Here is a 27,092-nt window from a genome sequence, read left to right as displayed (position 1 = left end):
GCCTCTTCCATCGTCTTCGCCAGACAGCCATCACAGCCATATTCTGGTAATGAGTTTCGATAGCTAGAGACACACTGGTGAAAAACCTTTTGATGCTCACACTGAACCTTTATTTAAAAACGTTTAAAGAGCTGTATCAAAGCATTACGAAGAAGTCTCTTCATGTTTTAGTACTGATGGCAGTCATGCTCAGGTATAGAGAAAGGCGTCTTCTTTCTCCATTGAACTGATCCACTAACACATGTACCTGTACATCTACCTCAACAATCCGTGTGCCCATTCTTTGCCGCGCATCTTAAATAGAAATTGTTATGATACTAAGAGGAAGAGCAATGTACAGAAACCCCATGATGCAATAAGGTGGGGACGCTGGACAACTATCAATTTGTCCTCAGATAACAGATAACCTTTACGTGAGGCTCTCACTTTGACTACACGTGTTTAAGAAAGGACTTGTCAAGAAAAATACACGGTAAAGTTTAATTTTATAACAGTACCGCATGTATTCAATTAACCGCTCTGGGCGCTTATTTAATTTTGGGCCCATGGGGGCAGACGCTTATAGCAGGGTGGGCGCTTATTATTTTCTCAACATTTTCAGCAAGCGAAGACAATTTTTAGAGAATAACAAAACAAGGGTGGGCGTTTATTAACTTTTTGGGCTTTCAAGGTGGGTGCATATACGAGAAAGGCGCTTATTCGAAGGTGGGCGGTTAATCGAATAAATACGGTAGTTCAGGCTTTTGGCTTTAATTAGTTTTTTTTCTCGATTTTTCTGTAATTTAAGGCTGCTTATGGGGAAGAAAGGTCGAATTTTTCTCAAATAATTTTTTTTAGATAATTGTTAAAACAAGAAAGGGATGCAAAGTTTCGTGAAAACAGCCGTTAGAAATTTTAAAAAGAACGCGAGCTATCTGAAAAACAAAGTTTTGTAGGAAAAGCGGTGAGCGAGCGAAGGTGTCATAATCCAATTTATGCGGGACTGTGTTGAGATATTACGCGGCAAAATTTACCCGCGATCTTGAATTACCGACAAATTTGCATATTTTTGTCTACATCGTGTTCATCGCTTGTCGCGGAGTTGTATGTAAAATTTTCCTGTGAAACAGCGTTCCTTTTCGGATTCAAGCATTGCGTAAAAGGTTGTTATGAAGAAAGCGAAACTAGAAAAGTCACCTTGGGTGACAGTTAAGAAAAAACCCGGCCCAAAGAAGGTCGAAAAATCATTTGACGAAACCAAAAAACTTCAGCTGTCGGAGAGCGACAAGGGTTCTTGGTACAACCAGTCAGATTTTCTATAACTGCCTCGGCAGTAGAGAAATTCAAGGACGAGAAATTGGATAGTGGAGAGTCGAACATCAGTTCGGAGTCCGAAATCGAAGATGCCGGCGACAATCCAGCCACTTTCGCCGTTGTTGACCGGCTGAAAATAAGCAGCGAACCTCAGCACGCAGCCTCGTGTACTGATAGCGGTGAGAAGTGCGTGTCTCGTGTCAACTCTGCTGGGGCGGCCAGTTTCATGTTCTGCGTCTATCTGCCGTTTTCTTCTTTGTTTTGGTTTAGCCGGTGGCTTTCTCGCGCCAGACTTAACTTTTCCCATAACGAAATCGCTTTATAATATTACAGTAACACTCAATGCTTACAGAACTCCCCAGGGAATGCTTCTTTGTGTTTGATTGGCCGGCGGCGTGAGCGCGTTGACAAGTATTTTAACGAGGTGCGAAAACTCGGAAAATGTTTCGTGGCCGAAAACACGGCTTTTGTTTTTGCGCGAATTCCCCATCTTCAAATGAATTAATAGGGTATGTAGATTTGCCAGATTTCAACGAAATTTGGCCAAAATGGTCATCAGATATTAATGCATCAAAGTGTGTCAGGCTTTTACGAAATTCAAAATATTTTTCCCGTGACGTGTTAACATCTGACGGGACTACAAAAATTTTCCATTGTCCATCTTTAGGATGGGTTTTCTCACAAACCAATAGGAATAAAGAAAAAGCCTGACACACTTTGTTAGCCTGATATTGTGCAGTCTGTTTGGTTTTGCGCCTTTACGTGAGAGTGGGTAATTCAGTTAAGTACACGTCGCTAGTATTGAGTTTGCAGGCCACTGAGGGCTTATGTATCCAACAAAATAGAAAAACATTGATATTTTCGCAAACTTCAATTTATCAGCTTTACAGTGATATATAGTTGTCCGTGGTTTTATCGAAAGCAGCGCGCGTACGCTAGATTTCCCTGAAGGCACTTGCGAAACATGGAAGTAACCTTAAATAAGACACCTTCTGTAAATCACTTTAGTTATGGTGACTTTGGTATTCTAATAAAAGGTTATCATTATTTATTTTAAAGCTGTCGACAAACAACTTATGCTCGAATAAGTATTGATATTTCATTCAGTAGGTACTAGAATGTTTATTCAAGAGTTACGTGACAGCTCTCGTGCGTCAAATGTCGTTTGGCAAGAAACCGAAAGGCTGTCTCAGCTGCACTACTACACAATTAGACAATGCATCAAAATAATAACAAAAAAAGCTTTCCTTATCTTTAAACGGAGGCACTCAGGATGGTTGTATATTTAGTGCCGGTCAGAGGAAAAGTTTGTGAATAGCTTGAAATGCTAACTTAACCAAATGAAACCAACATCGAGCTGATCACTTTTATAAATATTTATCGCTTAACAACCGCTGAAAATTCTTGTGGTCTCAACGACAAAAAATAAGCAAATATTAATAAACTACTGGAAATAACTCGTCTTCTTTAAGCCCCGTCTACACGAGCAATTTTTATGTGGCAACTGTATGTGGCAATTTTTATTTGCCTGTGTAGATGGCTCAACAAATATTTGTTGTTAATTTGCGTCAGTACAGTAATAATTTCGCACAGCGGAGATGTCCATGGAAAGGCAAAAACAAGATGGCGCCATGCTGAATGCGCAAATGTTAGGGACTGTAGGAACTGGGTTCTACAGCTGACGTTAAAAAAATTGTCACATTTTATGTGGCATCTCGTCTACACAGACAATTTTTTTATGTGGCAATTTTTATTTGCCACATAAAAACTAACACGCCAGCTTTTCAGCAAATGCAGTTGTCACATAAAAAATTGGTCATTTCTAATCATCTACCCAGGCGCAAATAAAAATTGCCACATAAAAATTGCTCGTGTAGACGGGGCTTTAGCGTCTCCTTTCTTGCTGCATAGTGAACTATTGGGTTTTCACTGTTTTATGACATAATAAATTAAAGTTTTTTCATGCAGTTTATAGAAGAAACCTTCTTTTACCTTTTCACGGTAAAAATGGTCGGCGGTTAATCGAATAAATACTGTAGTTCAGACTTTAAGACACCTTCTGTAAATCACTTCAGTTAAGGTTACTTTGGTATCCTAATAAAGCAAATATTAATAAACTACTGGAAATAACTCGTCTTCTTTAGCGTCTCGTTTCTTGCTGATAAGTTCATCGCAATGCCCAAAATTTATGGCCTGGCTTAAGTCATGAACTAACGGGTTTTCATTTTTATTACGTAACAAATTAAAGTTGCATTCATGCAGTTTATAAAGGAAACAAAACAATTCTCGTTCTTTCACCTTTTCACGGTAAAAAATGAAATCACACTGGAAAGTAAACAGCGGTGTGATAAACTAAACAAACGATCGAGTTTGTCGTATTTGACGCGATGTCAATGTCTTTATCATTAAATTTAGTTATTTTACTTACCTCGTTCAGTTGTGTTGTCGTAATTTTGTATTCACTGTTGTTGAAGGAAAGGAGTCACTTTTTGGTTCGAAATTTGTCGCTGTAAAGAGAGAAACCGGAAATTTTCTCTGACACCAAAAAAGGGTGACATACTTTAATTACAAAAATGTTTGGTGGAAAAAAGAAATGTCTGAAAATATTTTTGTCCCAACAAAAACTTAGTCCTAACATCTTTCAGCCGGAAAATTTTTACTTTTTGAAATCGCCTTTTCTCGGTAAACAAAAATTAACACTAGAAAGCAAACAGTGGGACAATAAATTAAATAAATGGCAGAGTTTGTCGTAAACAAACATCAAATGTCCTTCTAATGTAAAACTGTTAAATTACAAGGGTACCATCGGTTCATAATATCTGTTCAAAAGGCAGTCGAGAATAGCCTCCGAATTTAGTTTAAAAGAAAATCTAAGACTGAGGTTTGTTTAAAAACTGTCAGCTCAAACTTTCGTTACACTTGAAAACTAATTCCTTTTGTTTTCGAATGGGCAAATATCTCGTTGAAAAATTTGAAAATAAGCTCAATGTTTTAGTATGGCCGGAAACATCTCTTAAATTCTTAAAAAAAGATTCCGTTTTCTCAAACTTTCTTCAATTAAATTTCAGCTAAAGCACCCAACAGATTAAACTGAATTATCTCACAAAAATATATTCAAAGGCCACAAAATGACCAGGGAACACAGGAGAAAACAATTGAACTATTTTGGCCTTGAAATTATACAGGCCATTCACTAGACTCAGTTAGACTAACAAGAATAAGATTTTATAGTTGTACTTACCTCGCACTGTTGGTCTATTCACTGTTGTTGATAAAGAAGTGACTTGCTTTGATGTTTCTCGCCTTAAAAACTGAAAATGCAGGACTGACTAATTGCTCTGTATTATGAAAACAGCTGGGCATTGTTTATGACGTCATATATTGTATCACAAATAATTATAACAATGATAGTTTGTTTGTACTGTGATTTACAACTTAAAATTTCTAATTTTTCGTGACGTACTTTTGTACGTACTACGTACAAAATGCTAGCTGTAGTCATCCAAAAAAGTCGTATTGTAAGTTAGTCATCCAGGTAAATAAGGTTATGTGATAGACTATTACAATCACAACCAGTATAGCGAACTTTCTGAGTGTGTTTTCAGTTTCGAGTTGTCAGTTTACGTTTAATGCTATATCACGACATCCAAAATATCTTTAGGCCTGAGACTAGTTGAATGATCAACATTTATAAATACTCTTTTATGCTGATATATACAGCTATTTCAATTAACGTTGTCCGGTCAAAGCTTTTAAAAAGCTTAAGACACCTTCAAAGACGCTGCCAACTCATCCATTTGATATCCTAACATTTCTTTCATCCAAATGGCTCGCGATCGTATATCTTCATAGGATGGACAAGGCATAGCTGATTCTGATGAACTTATACTTTGATCCGACAACTTTAATTGAAATAGCTGTATAAAGGCAAAACTAAATGATACGAGGTTATAATCAGAGGCACCCAACAGTTCATTTCGGTGGATATCGCCTCAGAAATTCGTATTTGATTGTGAAGAAAATCTACAGCTTTCTTAGACAAAATGTAAGCTCAAACTTTCGTAAATGTAAACTCTAATTTCTTTCGTTTTCGAAGAGGCAAATTTGTCCTTAAAAGTGTTGAGCATTTTCGATAAATCTGCAGCAACAGCTAGTAAAAAATCCGTTTGCTAAAACTTTCTGCAACTTAAATTTTCAGCTAATTAGCTTCCGAAGAGATCAATCAGAGGCACCTAACGAGAACATTGAAGAAAATTGAAAATACTTTATTATTTTTCAGCTTATAAGCATGCAAGCAGATCAATTTGTATTAGCTTATTCAACATGCATATTTTAAGTATGTAGCTTAAATGTTCTAGTTGGATTAAGCAATTGTACAATCAGCTCCCTTTGAAGTGTCTGGTCTGCCTTGTGCTATCAAATGACCGCAAGGACGTCAGCCTCAGCTGGAAAACCAAACGATTTTGAAAGAAAAAAAGGGAAAGAAAAAAGAATGGACAATTGGTGATATTTTGATCTTGAAGGAACTCTTCATTGTAAAAGAAACACTTAATCATCCTTTCGACGTTACTTTAGCAGTGACTTAAAAGCCGGATGGCAAAAAATTCAAAGCTCACAAACGCGTTCCGGCAGAGGCAAGTTCTTTTTTGGAAAAGTTGCTCAACAGCGACACGGAGGAGTTAAAATCTAAAGAAGGAATTTAATAACTCGCTTGCAAAATGCTAACCGAACTGGGGTTGAAAGAAATACTTTGTTCACTGAGATATCTGTTGAAAATTATGCACGAGATTTGATCGCGATGGCGGACGATTTGATTCTTCCGCATATGAAAACTGTCGATAGGAAATTTTTAGAAAAGAATTTAAAGTTGTAGGTTTCTGAATCTTATTTCTCAAACTCATTAATAATTCATCAAGAGAAAACAAAGGAAATCACTACCGTGACCGTGGTTTGGATATGTGATCCTAATTACCATAAAATTTTTCCAACCTTAGCCTTGAATTTCTCCAAGAATTATTGATCATTTGAGAAGCCATATCAAACACTCAAAGTGTGTTTCATCAGATATCCAAACACCTCGAAGTCGTTTAAAAAAACTCGGCTGCGCCTCGTTTTTTCAACCTATACTTCTCAGTGTTCGGATATCTGATGAAACATGACCTCCTTTGTTTTCTCTTGATGAATTATTAATTAGTTTGAGAAATATTACGTCAACTTACTCTTTTACCGAAGGATATCCGTGCGAAGAACTCATCTCCCGCACTTTTCATTTCACCGCTGGAGGGAATTGTAAGACGGAAAAATTTTTTAATTTGTCGAGCGAGGCAGTGTAATAATTCCATTTCAAGTGACGAAATATATGTTAGCGCCGATGAAGATGTGTTGTAGATCATCGGGCCGTAAGGCGGACCGAGTTAAGGTTTCGGTAGCATTATCAAATTCTTTTTTTCTTTTTGGGGTCGAGATGGGCCGAGAGATAAGACTTCGGGCCACGAGTTATTGTTTTCGGTCTCGTTTTTTGTACTCGGCTGGTACGAGTTACGTTTTCTGTCGTGTTATCAAATTCTTTAAATTCTCGGTTCGTTCTTTGTTTTCGGGCCGTGAGGAGTGTTTACAATATGCGAGCTAGATGTACGCGCGAGGCATGAACAAAACATGCGAGGCGCGAACAACCCCAACATAAACTGCTAACCGTTAAGCTAACCGGGGAGCTATTTAAGCTAACCTAAGTGCTATTTAGGCTAACTGGAGTGCTCTTTAGGCTAAATTGAGTGCCTCAATGTTACCATTTGTTCAACCGAAAATTTGGCAACTAAATCAGTCTATGACCTCGCGGGCCAAGATACATGAAGATAAATAAAGATGTCTCACGTTTACTATAGAAAAAGAATCAATGTAGAAACGGGTTCTGTCTTCAAATGAAAGGTGAATAACAAATGCTTTCCCCTGAATTTCATTTAAAAATATAAACAGCGAAACATTGAAAACGTACAAGGATATAAACGTACGTGTGATGCGTAACGTTACTCTAGATCCCGGGGGGAGGGTACTCAACAGATGCTTGGGTAGGGAGGTGCGGCCCGGGCTTTCAAACCCTGACCCTGTTTAAGACACAATTCTCCGATTTCCCTATCCCGTTTAAGACAGAATTCAAAATTTTCAGGCCCTTTCTAAGACATTTAAGCCAAAATCACACCCTGTTTAAGACTAGAATGAAATAAGAATACACTAGTTTCTTACTGTATTTCAATGGATTGGCAATCACAATCTGTTTAAGCCATTAGGTCTGTAGGGATACCCTGTTTTTAAGACAGAAAGTGATGAAATAGATACCCCGTTCAAGACAAAACACCCTGAAAACCATACCCTATCGGGCCGAACGTCCCCGTTAAGGTCACATAAAGGAGTACCTCCCCCGGGTCTAGATCATATCGAAAATTACGATCCGTCATTGACCCGGCGTCACATACATATCAGGACCGTACAAATGGTTTCTGTCTCTAAACGAAAGGATGAGAACGTAAGGATTAAAGCCTGGGGATTATATAAAGCATTCGTATGAGAAATGTCGTTTTCCCCTGTATTTCATTCTGACTGCAAGAAATGCAATTCTATCTGGTGGTTACTTATTGCCTCACTATATCTCTGTATCTATCTATTTGGTAGCCTGCGAGCAAGTTCTCTTGGGGGTGGGGGCCGGGAGGGGGAAAGAGGATCCACCCCCAGGAGAGCTTGCTCGCAGGTTATCTATTTGGGGGAATTGGCGATGCTGGAGGTTATCACTGTTAAAAGATTGTAGGCTTTACGCACCACACAGTCAAATATGGCCCGAGTATTAGCTGTAAACAGCTTCTTGTTTTAACAGGAATTGATCACGGTTAAAGTTAGCGAAAGGAACATTTTGCCACAGTGACTGAGATCGTGACAAATGATCTTGTGAACGATAATGAAGGCTGCATGGAACTTGTTAGCGCGTTATGACTGAAATACATGAATCCATTTATTGGCTCTCTGAGCTCTCGACATTTTAACGATATGGTTAGAAATCGCTGGGCTTCAGTGTTTGTTCAAAGAGGAGTCGAAAGAGGAAATGACTACTATGATACTAGTGTCATATAAACATTGTGAGAGGCAGCGTGGTCGAATGGTTAGGGCGCCGGACTTGAAATCCGGAGGTCCCGGGTTTAAGTCCCGCTCTGACCACTAGCTGGAGTTGTCTCTCAGTAGCCCTGAGTTCAACTCCTCGGCCGCGCTTGTAAATAGCCATTAAATTATTTCTTTGTGAAGTTTAATGCTCGGCCCCACTAGCACTTGTGCTATAAAACACTGCCGAGGGTAAATAAAAGTTATTTATTTATTTATGTATTTATTTATGTATTTGTTTTTTTTTTATTTATTGCCGAGGGCACCTGGACACAGATTTAATTTGCCCAGAAGAAGATGACCGCTTCCTTTCAGTCACCGCTTTCGACGCTGTTAAAGGATCGGACGGGGCGTCGTTTAGTGTCCGTAATAGCGAGAGTTCTGTGATAGCGGAATGTGAGAAAAAAAAAGTGTCGTTAACTTTTGTTATAAACTATGTCCGTAAAGTAATTTTAAGTCTTTGATGTGTTAAATGTACCTCATAACAGTTTGAAAAGTCATGTGTTGGGGGTATTACCCTGGCTAGGGACCGCGATGGGGGTGAAGCTGGGAGTGACTTTATCCCCCCACTATTTAGATGGTTAAAAGCATGTTTTATTTTCTTTTACTTAATCATATCCATCACTTAAGGATATAACCTTTTAAAATTTTATGTGAGACACATGGACCTCTCAGAAAACTCAACAATTTGACGGTACAGTGGAACGTCGCTCTAAGGACACCCGCTTAAATACGGATACCCGGATATCATATTATGTTACGTGCAGATGCGTCTGACCCGACGAAAGGCTCACAATTTTTTTTTTCAAATTAACCCGCTTAATACGGACAACGGACACTTTTCGGTGCCCCGAATGACAAACTCTCATACATCGTCAACCCCGGTTTGCGGACACTGGTTATCTTCGCACTGTCTAAGGGAGTGTTCATTATTTATGGGGAGGGGAAGGGGGGGGGGGGGATGGCAAATGGGGAAACGGAACGTTTGGAACTTTTTGTAGCCCCCCCCCCCCCCCCAGATAGCACATGTAAACGTCTTTGACCCCCCACCAGTGATGCATTTATTATTAAACCAGACTCTTATCCTCTACCTAAGCGCTTTACTCGTCTGCCTTTTGCTTGCCCCACTAGCAGTAGAGGAAACTATTACGTATGTTAATGTACAGGTTAAAGTGATACATAGTGTAATCACTAGTCTGGAAAATACCACAAGGCAGCTAAAGAGGGTGTTTGTGCAACTGGCAGACACTCAAAAAAAGTGGAGTCAGTAGGAGACGGATAGAGGCCAAGAGAAAGGTAAAACACAGGAAAGAAAAGAGAAAAAGACTGTACCAAGCTGCAGTTGTGGAGTCCTTGTCTGAGGAAAGTGCAGGAGAAGTTATATTGCCACTGTCAGATGACATGATCTGCCTGCAAAACACTGACAGCCTTCACCCAGCCGTTATAGTGAAAGGCCTAGATCAACTTTTTTCTGAGGACGGCCTACCTGTTGGTGCAGCCAGTGAAATCCAAACATATCTAACTAGCAAATCCATTAAATGGAGCACATTTGCTGTGTAAACTATTGGTGTGAGATTATGGTTTGATTTACTGTGGCCCAAGTACATTAAAAATGCCATGCGGTTCTGGAAGAATTAAAAAAAAAAAAAAAAAAGCTAATGATATCAACCTTCAAACTTTTTTGTCCCCCCCCCCCCCCCCCCTCTTCCCCAGATCCAGAGTAAAACCTTTCTGATCCCCCTAAATAAGGTGGTAAACTTCGCTTGCTCCACCCCACCCCCCTCCCCATAAATAATGAACACTCCCTAATAGGCCATTTCCGAGTTGCTTCAGGCCTCACTAAGCGCGGAACTAAGTAAAAAGCTTTTATTATCAAAATTAGTTTTCGTTCGTACGCAAACAAAACTATTTTCTATATGAAAAGCTTTGAACTAGGCCTCACTTTTATAGTTAGGTTCACTGACTCGAAAATGGACTATTTCATTGTCACAATTATGTGCTGATTCTAGACAATGTACCCTGCTCAAATATTGACAGGTTTCTACAGAATAATAGGATTTTATTACCAAGAAAAATTATCAAAAAAAATTTGAATCGTATGATCAGTTTGTCTTTCTTCCGGTGTTTAATTTTGCGTTTGTACTGTAAGCCTGCTATACTTACACAAAAGTATCAGTCCCTTTACTTTTGCCTAAATAATAAGGCCAACTAAGTTTAGACAAAATCAACAGAAGAAGCATGTTCCTTTCATTACACACCTTAACTCTTTTTAGAATCGTAGTTTCGATTTTAATAAGGGCTTGACGTTACACGAAATCAGCAGCACAGGCGCAAACCTTAAATCAATGGGGTTGGCGTTACAGTTTTGCTTTCTAGGCTGTATAATAGGAGGGGGGACATTTATACAGGCTCCTTCTCTATACTATCACGCGATCCGACGAAAATCATCACACCACATTGACTACTAATATTTAAATCATCAGCTTCGCAAGTTGCACTTTCGTAGGGTTAGGTATCTGCCTTGTGAAACGTCTGAAACGCCAAACGATTTGACTAAACTAAAACAAAACAATTCCCCCTAAACTGATTGTTCCTTCCACTATTAGACTGATTTCTAACTTAGTAATGCAAACTTCATAAAGTTTTATTAAGAATCTGCAATGATCACTAATCCACATTTTTCCCTTATATAAACAAAAAGAGCCATTATTTGTAACTTTAAATACATGTACATATAAAGTCCTACAAGTGCAATATTGGCTACTCGTAAGGCAATACCCTACAAGTGCAATAACTTTCAAAAATTCATTTCAACAACAAAACATTAGTAATCCTGTTTGTTAGCAGTTTAAGGCAAGCAACATATACAAGAGAAGTTTGCACGTATCTAATAAAGCTTTTGTTACAACACCTTGGTTCCCGGAAGGGGGGAGGACTGTTATCCTCTATAATGGCCTATACGGAGAGGCTCCTCTCGAGAGAGACAATTTTTTTCAGCTGGATACTAACAAAAGAATAAGGATTTCACGATTTGAACTATAGAAAACGGTACGGAACTGTTATGAAGTTATTTAAAAGGGTTTTTAAAAAATAACTCCGCGAACTGTACGTAAGAACGTAATGTAAAAAGAGTACCATTTTGAATAGAAGCTAAATGAAAGAGTTACATTTTCTGTCACATATGGTATATCAAAGAATAAGGGTTTGGAGCTCGGAGCGGGGCCTCCCCGTTAAAAAAAAAATTGAGTTCCCCCCTCTCTGGCCTTGGTTCTACTTTAACACAGACCCAGAAGGGATCAGTAAGAATAAAGGATCTGCAACATAATTTACTACACAATTTACCTTGATTCAAGGGGATTCGAACTAAACAACAGTTTCTTAATTCGATAGAGAAACGTAAAGCCCTAAAGCAACTAATATATTTTAAAGGAAAAAAAATATCATAGACTCAACTCCAAGAAACCATATAAAAGAAGTATTTTTGTCGCCAACATTACCCTAGCTACTGTTTCTTGGTTTGTCTTAAGTAAATTGTAATAGGAGCACTCACGTATTACGCGCTCTAATTCCATTTTCTTTGCACCTCGCATATCATTTTCACGGGAAACCCGAAACGAAAATAAACCAAAGCCTTACTGAGCGAGCGAGAAATAAAGGGCAATAAAAGTGCTGTTGAAATTGGGCGTGATCGCACGTCCGTAGCGTTCATTCAATTAAGTTAAAATGTTGGACTTTTTGACTATTTTTAGCTGAGCATGAACCACGGGGCATTGAAGACGGCGCTTTAGTGTCTTTGTTTCTTTGTGTGGTACTTATTCAGTGGGGGATAGGGTAAGGGGGCCGCTTACTTTGCAGTGGACCTTAAAAAAAAAACGCACAAAGATATAAGTGCGCGCATTGCGTACCTAGAACATCAGAAGTCTTATTGATGTCTACAAGGTGATGACCAACAAGCTAGTACCGGAACAAAGTGGAAGGAACAACAGCGAGCATGGAGTGATCGCTTATTCAAGCCTTTATACTTTGACCTTTTAATTCACATAGTTTGTAAAGTTCTTCGTTGTTTAAGAACGGTTTGCTGTAAGGACCGACTAAGCGTATACAAAATAGAAAAAACCGATTTCCCCAAACTTTGCCAGAATAAAGGGCTTGGTGAACTACCTCTAAAAATATAAGTTTCATTTTGTTTAGAGCTTTATTTATTTTGGGGGAATTTTTTTAAGATTTTACCCATGGAGGCGGGCTAAAATCACGCCGAAGTAGGCACTTTTGTAGAAGCTCCCTTTTATACAAGGAGCCTTTTCTAGAAAAGATTAACCCAACAGAAGGAACAATTTTATTTTCTTAGATGACTAGCGGCGTTAAAGTTAAATAAAACGTAAACATGAATTTTTGACCAATTTTTTAAGTTGCGCCTTTTTACCGGTGATTATAACAACCTAATTTTGGCTAAATTCAAGGACAAAAAAAGCATTTTGGTACATCGCTTTGCCCCACGAAACTACACTCCGGGAAAACATAATCATTTCAACTAAACATTGATCGAATAAAAAATTGGGGTAAATTAAACAGCGAGTTCTCAGAGCGTTTTCAAAACATGTCACTTCAGCAATTAAGAGCGACCTTTGACCTTTCATATCGAGGGGAAATATAAACGAGAGCTCATAAACCTTGACTTTCCTTCGCCGAAAGACGCTTATTTTTACTCTGCTTGCACATTTTGAGTAAAGGAAAACTCCACATTTGAATTTAAAGTTATGTACTAGCTATGAAAGATAATTTGAAAAGTAAAATTAGCAATTCAATTCGACTTTGCGTAGGCGGTTCCGATTTGTTTACTACGAAATTGCGATTTTAAAGCCTGTTTACAATACACATACGGCATCAACTACAAGGTAAAGCTCATTCTACTGAATGATTAATAAATCCTTCTTACCTTAGAGATCTTTTCCTGCCTAAAAAACACGGTCCGTGTTCATTGCAAAAGGGTATTGACCGAGATCGCGGAACGCCTCAAGTCAAAGAACAAGTTAACGAAACCACAGGAATGCCAGGAGTACATTTCGTACTTACATATTTCGGTATACTATGACACGTCAATTCAAAACGCCTTTTTTTCTTTTCGGACACTAAGATGTAATATCTTAATTACTTAAAGATCACGTAAATTGAAAAGAGCGCCGTGTCCCGAAAGCTAACTTCTTTTATTCGTTGCACGTTGTACTTGCTGAGTGTACAGTGGAGTTTATCGTCGGTGGCTACGACCACCGGAGTCAGTGGTGCTTATATATGGCTGTGTGTGAATAAGGGTAGATTGTAGGGGGAACATGGGGTTCAAGTGTGAACAATTTAGCCAATGTGAAAAGCTTAATCCTTGCCAAGGGTACCAAATCCACGCAAGGGCATCTGCGTTATTGGTACACTCGAGACGCTATGTAAGACTGAAGCAAAGTTGTTTAATATCGGCACGGGCAGGTATGTTTAGTGGTGTGTACTGTGTATATGAATGCCCAACATAAATTGATTTAAAAATATTTACTCTCAAAACAACGAGAGTTTTTTTTCCTTTTCCTTCTTTTTTAACGTTGAAAGTTACAATTAACCTCTAACTCAACTAACGTGGTTAAATTTGTATATGATTTGCGTTTTCTATATCAAGAATCGTCACGGATCAGTAAGTTTTCGTTTATCTTTAAAGATTGAACATCTTCTAAGGAGTAATTTTTAAACCAAAACCCTTCTGTAGCGAGCTTAACAGAGGTAAAAGGCCGCAAACGTTAGTAAACATTGCGATGTTTTCGATACGTTTACGAAGCGCTTAAAATAATTTAATTTAATTAAAACTTGTTTAAAAGTCACGAAACAACTAAGCTACCGCAAACGTAAAGGCAAAAAGCTTTCTTGTTGCTTTATAAATATACAAAGCGAAAAGTTTCCCTGATCATCAATACTTAAGTCTGTGAAGAAGGATTTTTTGCCTAAAACCACAAAAGATGTACGGACGAGCATGATAGCCTTGTTTGTTTCACAAAAAGAGAACGTGACTTATTAGATTTGCGGGCCTTCAAGGAACCGAATGTATGTGACAAGAGAAATTGAATTTATTAATTCATTCAGTTCAGGGGCGGAGGGGGGGGGGGGGGGGGGAGAACGACAAATGTGGGCGGTGGCGAATAAAACATTAATGCATTCTATTTTCTATATGTTAAAATTTCCAAGGTAAAAAGCAAGGTAAAGTACCTGTAGTAATTGACTGTTTTACCTTCAAAGGCATTTTTGAGAAAAGCGAAAGTCAGCTTGAGCTCACTATTTGACCGAGACATCGGGACACATTTGGTATCAGATGGCGTTCAAATAAGAGGATCTGTGCCGCTCCCATTGGATGGGCATGGCATGGGACGTCAGTGTCAGGGGAGAAGGGAATATCATCTATACATGCTAACAGCGTTTTGGGGCGTCTACAGACGGTTCCACCCAAGGCGCAAAGCAGAGTCCCTTTCCGTGTTAAGAGATCTTGTAAAGGGGTATGGTAGTTGTAGCACCTCATGTTACTACTCACCCGAGACAGTCACCGCATCCCTATCTATAGTTTTGGTTGAAGTTTATTGTTTCATTATAATTATTACTTGTTTGTGATGCAGGGAATTTATTTCTATTTCTGTATCTTTTTTCACTTAAGAATTCGTTGGATTGACAGCAAGTGGTAAGTAATCTCGTACCCAGATCTCCCATTCCCTCACATTTCGACATTCCCGAACCGACGACTGAGATCGGGGTACGAGATTAAGTGGTAAGATCACAAGAAAGAAAAAATGGGTACAGCCACAATGTGGAATTAGCCTATATCATTCCCATTTTTATCGCAGTTTCCTGAATGTCACGGAGATCTGAGAAGTCGCAACGTTTGTCATATAAAGGTAGTTCATTATTAATGGACAGTACAGTGAGAAACGAATCACTGTTATATAAATAAAAAGAGCTGTGCGGCCCGGTATTGTACAATTTTATACAGTGGGATTCCTGTGGCTTTATTTGGTTAATCGTTTAGCGATCGGGCGGCTTAATAATTTTGCAATGAATGCAGGCTATGTCTTTTTTTTAGTCAAGAAAAGATCTCTAAGGTAATTGAATTGACGTGTCATAGTAATACCGAAATATGTAAGTACACATCTCAGTACGAAATGTACTCCTGGCATTCCTGTGGTTTCGTTAACTTGTTCTTTGACTTGAGGCGTTCTGCGATCTCGGTCAATACACTTTTGCAATGAACACAGACCGTCTTTTTTAGGCAGGAAAAGATCTCTAAGGTAAGAAGGATTTATTAATCATTCAGTAGAATGGGGTTTACCTTGTAGTGGATGCCGTATTTGTGTTGTAAACAGACTTTAAAATCGCAATTTCGTAGTAAACAAATCAGAACCGCCTACGCAAAGTCGAATTGAATTGCTAATTTTACTTTTCAAATTATCTTTCATAGCTAGTACATAACTTTAAATTCAAATGTGGAGTTTTCCTTTACTCAAAATGTGCAAGCAGAGTAAAAATAAGCGTCTTTCGGCGAAGGAAAGTCAAGGTTTATGAGCTCTCGTTTATATTTCCCCTCGATATGAAAGGTCAAAGGTCGCTCTTAATTGCTGAAGTGACATGTTTTGAAAACGCTCTGAGAACTCGCTGTTTAATTTACCCCAATTTTTTATTCGATCAATGTTTAGTTGAAATGATTATGTTTTCCCGGAGTGTAGTTTCGTGGGGCAAAGCGATGTACCAAAATGCTTTTTTTGTCCTTGAATTTAGCCAAAATTAGGTTGTTATAATCACCGGTAAAAAGGCGCAACTTAAGAAATTGGTCAAAAATTCATGTTTACGTTTTATTTAACTTTAACGCCGCTAGTCATTCAAGAAAATAAAATTGTTCCTTCTGTTGGGTTAATCTTTTCTAGAAAAGGCTCCTTGTATAAAAGGGAGCTTCTACAAAAGTGCCTACTTCGGCGTGATTTTAGCCCGCCTCCATGGGTAAAATCTTAAAAAAATTCCCCCAAAATAAATAAAGCTCCAAACAAAACGAAACTTATATTTTTAGAAGTAGTTCACTAAGCCCTTTATTCTGGCAAAGTTTGGGGAAATCGGTTTTTTCTATTTTGTATACGCTTAGTCGGTCCTTACAGCAAACCGTTCTTAAATCTCTTGCCAGCTCCCTCCTGGTCTTGCGATGGCACCTGTGAATAAAAACAAGAATGCTTTTTGGCAAACCGTTCGATTATGTGCTTTTTTTATAACCAACTTAAGACATACGCGTACAAGTAATCGATTCAGAAAAGTACAAAAAAAGTTTTTTTATTACAAGAACGATTCTGTCCAATTTTTCAGTGACAAGGAACGAGAGGCAATTTAGCTTACTACTTGATCGACCCCTGTTTCCCCAATTGCAATATAGTGTGGGATATAGCAAATGCTAATAAACAGGAGAAACAAATAAACTCCCTTCAGACAGGAGAATTCCCCATCCATTTCCCTATTTAGTCAAGAACAACCATATATCTTCTAAAAACGTGTATAACCATTTTTTTCAAATTATTGTAGATCAGTAATATCAAGTTATCGCTTTAAACTTACCTCTACTTTCCAAAATCAAATGTCACGTTATCTCCAATCAGCATGAAAGGCGCCCACTGTCTCACTTCTGAAAAGCCGTTATCTCTCATCCACTTCATTGTATGGTGAAGAGATTCACTGGCACTTTCACCACGAACCAGGTGCTCGTAGAAACGACTCATGAACTTCTTTGTTGCCAGGTCCTCTATGGCCCATCAAGCAACCAAGACGGAACGTGCACCAGAGCCTAAGAAGGCGCGGGCTATTCCAACAACTCCCTCTGATCTAATCTGTCCACGTGCACTGTGACAGCAGCTAAGGACTACCAGTTTGGCTCTCAGACGAACTTGAGAAATTTCAGCCATTGTTAATAGGTAGTGTTCTTCGTGTGGAATCCCTTCAAAAGAGCGTGGAGCAGCAAGAGCAATTTCTCCTCTTTCGGCGTCACCGTGGGCAGCGAAATGTATCAGACCTACTGAGTGTATTCGCTGAAGAACTGCCTGCTTAGTTGCGTGTTCTCCTAGCAACGGCTGAGCTCCCAGCAGTCGTGCAACCATCTCTGCTTCCTCCCTTGCGCCAGGCAATTGACATAATTTCTCACGACGTCCCTTGTGAAACACCTGACCAATCTTAGGCTCACCTACTATCAGTACACCGGTCTGACTGTGATAATCTTCTGGACTTTCCTGAATCAGCCTGAGAGTCGTCAAAGAAGGAGTAATGCGGATCCTAAAAGTCTCGGACAAATACTTCCCATTTTCATCCTTAAACGCGGAAAATGGAACTTTGCATAGGACGCTATCAGGAACAATGATGATTTCAGGCTCCACAAGCAAGTTAGCAACAGGACCGATAATCACTTTGTAACACTGAGAAAGATTCGGCGGATCAACATACTGGCTTTCGTCGTCTCCGTCTTCTTCAAATGGACGTAAAACTGCGGGTTCGTCATCCCCCAAAGGAGACGCCTGTTTCACGTGAGCAATGTTTGAAGGAAACAGTGATCGATCTTCGCAGTGCTCTTGAGTGAGTTGGAAATAAAATTTTCTGAAGATGATGTCATTGAAAATTTTATCTACAGGCCTGCTCTCCTTTTTGTTTCCAAAATGGTCGTTCACGTCTTTTCGTCGAAAATGAATGGTTTTGCTTGGCTTACTAACCCACAATAATAATTGGTGGTTGTTACAGGAAATGTATAAACAAGAACAGTTACTTTCTTTTGTCTCAATCCTTTGAATGTTAAACCACGAACGTGGATTCACTGATGTTTGTTGTTCCACAGAGTACTGAGCTGACATTAAGTCTGCCAGGGCTCTGGCCCGTCCGAGTTCTTGCGTGCAAAGGGCTTCATGAAATTTCCCAGTCTTCAAAAACAAAACGCTGAGCGTTTTGTATGCCAAAGCGTTCCTGTCCAAAAATGAAGTCTTAAATTGATCATTGGCTCTTAAATAAATGCTCATTTCCTCACACTTTTCAATGCTTGCAAGGAGACTCGAAACAGCATCGCCTATGTTTCCAGGCAAAAAGAAAGTGTCTAATGCAAGTTGAAGGTGGATATTAAGCTGCAGGTCAATTCTTCCTGTCTGGAAAGTAAGTGCAAGTGCCTTGTCGTGATATTGTTTAGCCTTCAAATATTCACCTGTAGAAAAAAGCATACTTCCCAGGTTTACGTAGCATGTTGCTTCTCCGACGTTGTCGCCAATTTCTCTGCTGATCTGAAGTGCTTTCTGATGAAGTTCTTCCGCCTTGACATGTTCACCGAGAGATGTATTCACATTTCCCAGACTTCCGTAACATGCTGCTTCTCCGTGTTTGTCACCAATTTCTCTTTTGATCTGAAGTGCTTTCTGAAAATATTCTTCCGCCTTGATATATTCACCGAGAGGTTGAAACACACTTCCCAGGTTTAGGTAACATGTTGATTCTCCGTCTTTGTCACCAGTTTCTCTGCTGATCTGAAGTGCTTTCTGGAGATATTCTTCCGCCTTAAGATATTAACTAAGACATTCAAACACTCTTCCCAGGCTTCTGTAACATGCTGATTCTCCGTCCTTGTCACCAATTTCTCTTTTGATCTGAAGTGCTCTCTGAAGATATTCTTCCGCCTTGACATATTCACCAAGAGATACAAACACTTCCCCCCGGCTTCTGTAACATTGTGATTCACCGTCTTTGTCACCAATTTCTCTTTTGATCTGAAGTGCTTTCTGAAGATATTCTTTTGCCTTGACATATTCATCAAGAGATTGAAACACATTTCCCAGGTTTATGTAACATGCTGATTCTCCTCGTTTGTCACCAAGTTCTCTTTTGATCTGAAGTGCTTTCTGAAGATATTCTTTAGGCTTGACATATTCGCCGAGACGTAGAAACACAGTTCCCAGGCTTGCGTAACATGTCGATTCTCCGTCATTGTCAGCAATCCGAAGTGCTTTCTGAAGATATACTTCCGCCTTGACATATTCACCGAGAGATATAAATACTTTTGCCAGGATTCTGTAACATGTTGATTCTCCGTGTTTGTCACCAATTTCTCTTTTGATCGGAAGTGCTCTCTGAAGATGTTCTTCCGCCTTGACATATTCACCCAGACAATAAAACACATCTCCCAGGCTTTTGTAACATGCTACTTTTCCGTGTTTGTCACCAATTTCTGTTTTGCTCTTAAGTGCTTTCTGAAGATGTTCTTCCGCCTTGACATATTCACTGAGAGATTTAAACACACTTCCCAGGTTTATGTAACATGTTGATTCTCCGTGTTTGTCACCAAGTTTTCTTTTGATCTGAAGTGCTTTCTGAAGATATTCTTTAGCCTTAACATATTCGCTGAGATGTCCAAACACAATTCCAAGATTTTCGTAACATGTTGATTCTCCGTCTTTGTCAGCAATTTCTTTGCTAATCCGAAGTGCTTTGTGAAGATATTCTTCAGCCTTGACATGTTCACCGAGAGATATAGACACATTACCCAGGCTTCTGTAACATGTTGATTCTCCGTGTTTGTCACCAATTTCTCTTCTGATCTGAAGTGCTTTCTGAAGATGTTCTTCCGCCTTGACATATTCACTGAGAGATTCAAACACATTCCCCAGGTTTATGCAACATGCTGCTTCTCCGTTTTTGTCACCAATTTCTCTTTTCATCTGAAGTGCTTTCTGAAGATATTTTTCCGCCTTGACATATTCACTAAGACACTGACGCACAATTCCCAGGTTTACGTAACATGTTGATTCTCCGTGTTTGTCACCAATTTCTCTTTTGATCTTAAGTGCTTTCTGAAGACATTCTTCCGCGTTGACATATTCGCCGACTAGTCGAAACACAGTTCCCAGGCTTGCGTAACATGTCGATGCTCTGTCTTTGTCAGCAATTTCTTTGCTAATCCGAAGTGCTTTCTGAAGATATTCTTCCGCCTTGACATATTCACCGAGAGATATAAACACATTTCCCAGGCTTACGTAACATGCTGCTTCGCCGTGTTTGTCACCAATTTCTCTTGTGATCTGAAGTGCTTTCTGAGGATATTCTCTCGCCTTGACATATTCACCGAGAGATAGAAACACATTTCCCAGGCTTCCGTAACATACTGCTTCTCCGTGTTTGTCACCAATTTCTCTTGTGATCTGAAGTGCTTTCTGAAGATATTCTCCCGCCTTGAGATATTCACCCAGACATTGAAACACATCTCCCAGGCTTTTGCGACATGCTGCTTCTCCGTGTTTGTGACCAAATTTTATTGCAATGCTGAGTGCTTTTAAGTAAAGATCTTTTGACTTTTGGTACATACCTTGGCTTTTATACAAATTTCCCTGTTCAAATATTCGCATTGCTGTTTTGTATTTTTCATCACACTGGCAGTGCATTCTATCGCTTTCTATCGCACTTGTGTGGTCACTGATTGAAACGAAGCCATTCATCATTTGGATGGTTTTGAGACGAATCAAGCGTTCCTTGGATAATTCGATGGCTTTGAGAATACGGCCGGTTTTGAAAAGGAAATTGGCGACATGTGTAGCAGTATTGATAACTTGTACAACTCTTTTAGTGCTGCCCATAATTGTTTCTACAAACTACAAAGAGAAAACAATAAGTGAAATCATATGATGTACTGATTTCAAGAAGCAAGAGTTATAAAAAAAAAATGTAATACACGTATCAGCGGTCATCCGGGTGGTGGTGGTGGTGCAGGGAAGAATCCCGTTACCCCCAGGCATTTGCACAGTATCATGAAAAAATCTCTTAATGTCATGTGCAATATTTTATAGCAGAAAGCTACCACCGTCCCTACCCCGATGGTAATTAGTTATATATGATCAATCGTTGGAAGAGCTTGAATTATCATTTTCAATAGTAACTTGATCATTGCAAATGGTACATTATAAAGAGACGTCCCATTTTATGCATTGCTAATTTGTCTTGATGTATATCTGGCGACTGAGGACGAGGCCAAGAATTCATTTAACTACTGTGGTGATTGTTTCATTGTTATAGTACACCTCCATAGGCCGAAAGCGCACACGTGGAGCACCATGGGGAAGAAAATATGGTAACCTATAGCTATAGATGCAAGAAATTTTTGTTTCAGTTATGACGTTACTGGCCGTCAGTCCGTTCGCGGGAAGGTGCATTAAGTCAACTGCGTTTTAGAAAAGCAAGAAGAAGTTTGAAAGACTTCAAAACAGGAACTTAATTTATGTATTCATTGAATATGTTTACAAATGTGGTAGAGAAGAGAAAGAGAGAGAGAGAAAGAAAGAAAAGCCAAGAGAGCAGGCGACGAATAAGCAAAGTTCATCGTGATAGAGAGCCACTGAGAGCACGAGAGAACAGCCGAAATATCAGTGAAGACCAACGGAAAAACAAAAGAGACCAAATTTTACTGAAAAGCAGACAGTGCAAGAGAAAATTACTCTTTAAGATGACGGCACTTCATAAATAGCTTTACGGCGAAACCCAGCCATAAAGACCTAGTAGTTAAAAGAAATCCTTAATTCTACGAGGACTTCTTCTGATTATGAGTGGAACTAGACAGAGTAACGAGAAAAGGAGTAACGGCAAAAAAGATCCACAAGTTAAAAAAGTAATAAAATATAAATATATAAAAAGAAAGAGGAATCGAGTAAAGGGAAATAAAATTCAATAACAAAAAGAAAAAGGTAAATAGGAAATGAAAAAGTAAAGGTAAATTGCCAACGTTGGTCACGTGCAAAGGAATCGAAAATATCTTCGCGCCAAAAATATCACGGGGCCATTTCCTCGATCGCGGCTGGTGTCATGGAAGGTACGCTTAGAAGTTTTCTTTCTCTTGTATCATATAAATTTGTTTAACAAAGGACATAGCTACACCAGCAACTACAACTGAAAACGAGGCAATCTTTAGAGCTCTCTACAGGGTTAATATTGCGCGGTTACGGAAGAAGTATAAACATTGTTTTTAGTTTGCGTTACTGTTTGTCTGTTCGACAATGACTGTTATCAATTATGACAACATATTTGTGCACGAGTTTTGTAACAAGATTTACTTTTCTCCGTGTACCATAGCATTGTAATTCCTTGTTTAGAATTAATTAAAATAACATTAATTTTGCCGCCTCAGAAGCACGTTCAGGATCCGACTTCGGCCCTTTCTTCCCCCGTACATGGGCATGGTTAACCCAGCAATCTTCTCTGGTAAAACAGAGCTGTAGGCCGAACAAGAAGAGTCACCTTGTGGTAGAAGGCGTGTTTAATTTTGGTCATGTAAATGTTTCACCTTAAAGTTACAGTATACCTTGAGAGGTGTCTCGCGTCCAAGCGATGTAGTGCGTCCGATTTAAACTGTAGATGCCTAAACCACCATATCAAATTGCACCAGGAAATAGCCGGAACAAATTTTTCTTACCGTTTTTCTCGACTCAAAAGAAGTAACTGAACTGGCAAATAGCCTCCTGCGCAGACGTTTTTGGGGCTCGTCACGCAATATTTCTTCCCCCAGTAACGGAAATATGGGGTGATGAGCCCCAAGAACGTCTGCGTATGAGGCTAACGGTATAACGAGTAAGTTATTTTGCTTACGATATACTGTCTACGTGCGGTTCTAGAGATAAACTAAGCCTTCAGTGGCTACAAAACAATGAAAACAAGATTTATCCACAGAAGCCAGAAGACATTGTTCAAAGCTAGAACTAAAATGCTATTATCGCAACTTTGTAACATGTGTCAAAACGCAAAAGCTATAATTAAGCCCTAAATAATAAATGAAAATTGATATCATACACATGCGCAATCCACCAGACTTCCCCGTACAAACAAAGTACTTGTATGAGCGTTTTTTAACGGGAACTTTGTTACATTTATTTCAAAACAAAGTAGTGTACTTCTTAATGAAAACAGTTTCAGAGCATAGGCGAGGGAAGTAAGGGAAAGGGGCTAAATTAACTGTAAAATGACTAAATCTGGGCATATGCCTAAAAACAGTACCGGATAAGGCATTACCATCCAGTTATAAAAGCTTTACTTTCCATATGAATAACGTCAACAATTTTAGATGCACAGGCATATTCATGTAATCTGCAACTTGTAACGCAAGGAAAATACGGATATCAAACTGTTATTAAATAAATGACTAAAAGAGGTGAACTCTGTAACCCTGGGCGACCCCCATTTGAAAGAAACGGGGATGCTCGCGTCTCGCTTAAGGTTGTAAATAGAGCGTTTTTGGTCTCACTTAGGGTGTTCAAGGAAAACAAATATTTTTAGCACATGAAACGGTTTTATACTTTGTCGGTTTTAATAATAATAATAATAATAATAATAATAATAATAATAATAATAATAATAATAATAATAAATAAATAAATAAATAAATAAATAAATAAAATTGCCTTACATTAAAAAAGAAAAGGTTGAAGTTCGATTGACTTTATTTAATTCATTAACTTAACTCACCCCTTCCAAACAAAAGCTGGCTGGCCCAAATCTGCGTCGCTTTCCGACGACTCCGACGCAAATTTCCCTTTCGTAAACGGTCGTTGCCATTTGAAACGGTCGATGCCATTTCTCAGAACAGTCGTTGCCATTTAAAACGGTCGATGCCATTTCTCACAACGGTCGTTGCCATTGAAAACGGTTGATGCCATTTCGAAAACTAGCCGAGCAGACGACAGCCCTCGTGAATAGCTCGTACGCGGTTGGCACGCTCGGACGTCACTTCTGTTGTTTGACTTGTTTACAAGATGGCGGAGCAGTCCACGTGCGCAAGAGTTAGGCCAGCTGAACCAGAACCAACCCATTCTTCTTGTGCAGAAACAAAACAAAAATAAATTAAGAAGCCAACGGGGTGGAACTCCTTTATGCAGTCAGTTGCGGTGAGTTTGTTTTGTATTTCCCGAAATATTCAATCATTTTCAGTCTGGATAAAGTGCTTGTTCATCCTTTAAGCTTACATCCGATTACAAGTGATTAAGATTAAGTCATCAGAAATATCAGTGAAAAATAAACCGCATGTAAAATTTTCGTTTATGTCATTAACAAATATGTTATCTATAAATGTTGCATTTATATTCGTTATTCTTGTAGGCCTTGAAATTACATTCGATATAAGCTGATGAAGTTTCCTCGTTCTTTGTATCATTCCACAGCCAGATGTCAAGGAACAACTTGGAAAGGGGGCAGGAATCGGGCAGGTTTCCAAAGTGGTTGGCAATTTGTGGAAGAAATTGCCGACAGACAGACGAAAGGTTAGTTATAAACTTCTAACATTGCGAGTGTTTGTGTATTAACCCTGCCCCATTTCAGTGGACTGCTATGTGGTTTACATCACTAACTTTGTAAGGACTGAGAGTGTAAATGTTCTCGTCACACTTTCCAATTAAAAGTATTTTAGGTTATGAATGTTGATCTTGAATCAAGCTGGGACCTCAAGCTGAATGTCAATTTTGTAATATAATGTTCAGACTTGTTATTTTTCCAGAAAGAACTCTAAAATATACCTAGGGGATAGCATGGCCCATTATAATGTACCAATTAATTTACCCTAAATTTTAATTAGAAATAACTTACATTTGGCGGATCCAGGTTTTGAGGGAAGGGGGGAAGGGGAGGGGGGCGGGGTGGGGGCAAGGGGTTATTATCCTCAAAAAATTATGATAGAGGGTAAAAAAAAAAACTGTCTTTGCAATCTAGTTTATATAAAAATAGGGGGGATCATAAATACACGATTGTTCCCTTATATATTTACCCCCTTTTAAAATATCATGCTATGATCTTCATAGGACTGGAAAGATAAAAAAAAATTAATGAAAAATGAATTAAAACTTATTTACAATGTCAAAACCTCAATCTTTTTAATAACCTTGTTGATCAGGGGCAGATCCAAGGAGAGAGGTTTTTAATCTAGGCAATTTGCCTTAAGTGAATTTCCCTCTATGTTAAACATTATGCGAACATTCCATAGTTTATTCACTAAGATTTCTCTGTTTTCCTATGTTTTCCTTTGCATGTGCTTTGTCTTGGATTTCATAGTATGGGACCCAAACTTCTTACTACTTTTATTGTTTGTTTGTACTGCTTTAGCCAAGTCATGGCTGCGCTTCCTCTTGGAGGTGGGTTCTTGAAGTTGTACTGGTCGCCCTTTTGATACAACCTGACGGCTTCCACTACCACCCTTTCGTTTTCTGTTGGGCTGGACTCGGATCTTTTTTCCATTTCCGGTTTTTTTCACCTCACTGGACCCAAAAGTAAAAGGAGCGCTTACCAAATTAGAATGTATAGATCTAGCAGCGGTTAAGGATGTTACCCTTTTTGCGAACCTGATTACACCTTTAGCCAAATTAAGGTCTCTTGAGCTTTGGAGCTTTTGAATTATTTGTTCACAAGAGTTTCTCAACAATTGTTCAGCATTTGAAATGGAATCATCCTCATCATCATCATTGCTCTGTATTGGTTCAGCAGTGCAGCAGTTTGGCCCTTGTTGTGCTGTTTCCATACTAGTGGATGCCTCTGTTACAAAACCATTAGAACCATCAGTTTGTGATGTTTGTTCAGCATCACTAGAGCGTAATGGCTTATAACAAGCAACAGGAAGTGTCTTTCCTATTGCTATCCAGGCCAATTTCTGCCTCTCATGTGGATTACTGACTGGAATGAAGTTTATGCAGTCTGCTAGATTTGTCACCCACAGGACATACTGGTGTTTGCATGGGCTCCCGTCTTTACCAACCGTGCAGCTACATATCCCAAGAGTCATGTCCACTGTATAACTGACAAAGAACCAATGAAACACTTCATAAATATCTCAATACAACTGGAATTTTTGTTTTTCAATCTGTAATAGATACATTCTAGACCTTCAACTGGTTGATCCACTAGGATATTAATGGAAATATCCCTAACAGCAGAGTAAGGGCTTGCTCTTACTCTGCTGTAAAAAACTCAATAACTCTGCCAAGAAGGGAAATTACTGAAGGTACCCTACCCCCTGGACAATATATTACTCATGTTTTGGTCTTCCTTGTGCTAAATCAACATCCTTGAAATGCAGCATATGGATAAACTGCAGGAATGATCTCATATGTTATGCATGTTATGTCCCCATGTTTTATGTATTTTTGCTCCAAAGGGGAGGAGCCTAGAAACACTGCCCCCCCCCCCCCCCCCGCCCTCCTTCCCCTATCAAGATAATTTGAATCAGACAATGGGGGAAAGATAGGAAAATAATGCCCACCCACACATGCCCTCTTGTACCACCAGAGCGTTATGCTATTGTGACGGCGAAGAAAAAACACTACTGACCTGTGACTGCTATCTGAAGAGCTTCCAACTTTGAATACATTATCGCCAAAGTTCTCTACAGTTGAGATGTAGGCATCAAGATCTTTTTTATCTGGGACTTTAAACCCTGTGCTTCCGTCTTTCCCTTTCCCAAAGAATCGATGTCTGTACACGCCATCAAAACTCCCATCAGCAATACTAAGGAGCTTATTCTTGTAGTGATCTTCTAGATTAATAGTCAGATTGTCTAGAAGCCCAACAACATTGTACTCTTTGGTGCGCTGCGGAATTACATCCTTAAGAACCAAAAACTG

At 39.0% G+C, this 27,092-nt stretch overlaps 1 protein-coding gene and 1 pseudogene across 2 annotated transcripts in view; both read right to left on the bottom strand.

The window, feature by feature from the left end:
* The window catches only part of LOC146460960 (uncharacterized), an 89,887-nt pseudogene extending 68,941 nt beyond the window's left edge, over window positions 1-20,946 (bottom strand). The window contains exons 1-2 of the transcript XR_014857507.1: window positions 19,534-20,946; window positions 18,654-19,425 (exon numbers count right to left, since the gene is read on the bottom strand). The product of XR_014857507.1 is annotated as an uncharacterized LOC146460960 (transcript). The remainder of the gene's footprint in view (window positions 1-18,653; window positions 19,426-19,533) is intronic.
* LOC146460961 (tetratricopeptide repeat protein 28-like) lies at window positions 16,612-18,326 on the bottom strand. Its single transcript, XM_085087507.1, has 2 exons — window positions 17,050-18,326; window positions 16,612-16,652 (listed from the first exon to the last, which is right to left on the bottom strand). Exon 1 carries the CDS (start codon window positions 18,324-18,326, stop codon window positions 17,244-17,246), a length of 1,083 nt encoding a protein of 360 aa, XP_084943633.1. The 3' UTR covers window positions 16,612-16,652; window positions 17,050-17,243.
* Window positions 20,947-27,092: the final 6,146 nt, after the last annotated feature.

Source organism: Pavona decussata, unplaced genomic scaffold, assembly GCF_977016875.1.
Source record: "Pavona decussata unplaced genomic scaffold, jaPavDecu1.1 SCAFFOLD_202, whole genome shotgun sequence".
Taxonomy (NCBI): Eukaryota; Metazoa; Cnidaria; class Anthozoa; order Scleractinia; family Agariciidae; genus Pavona; species Pavona decussata.
Note: the sequence above shows the minus strand (reverse complement) of the source record. Positions and strands in the feature narration are given on the sequence as shown.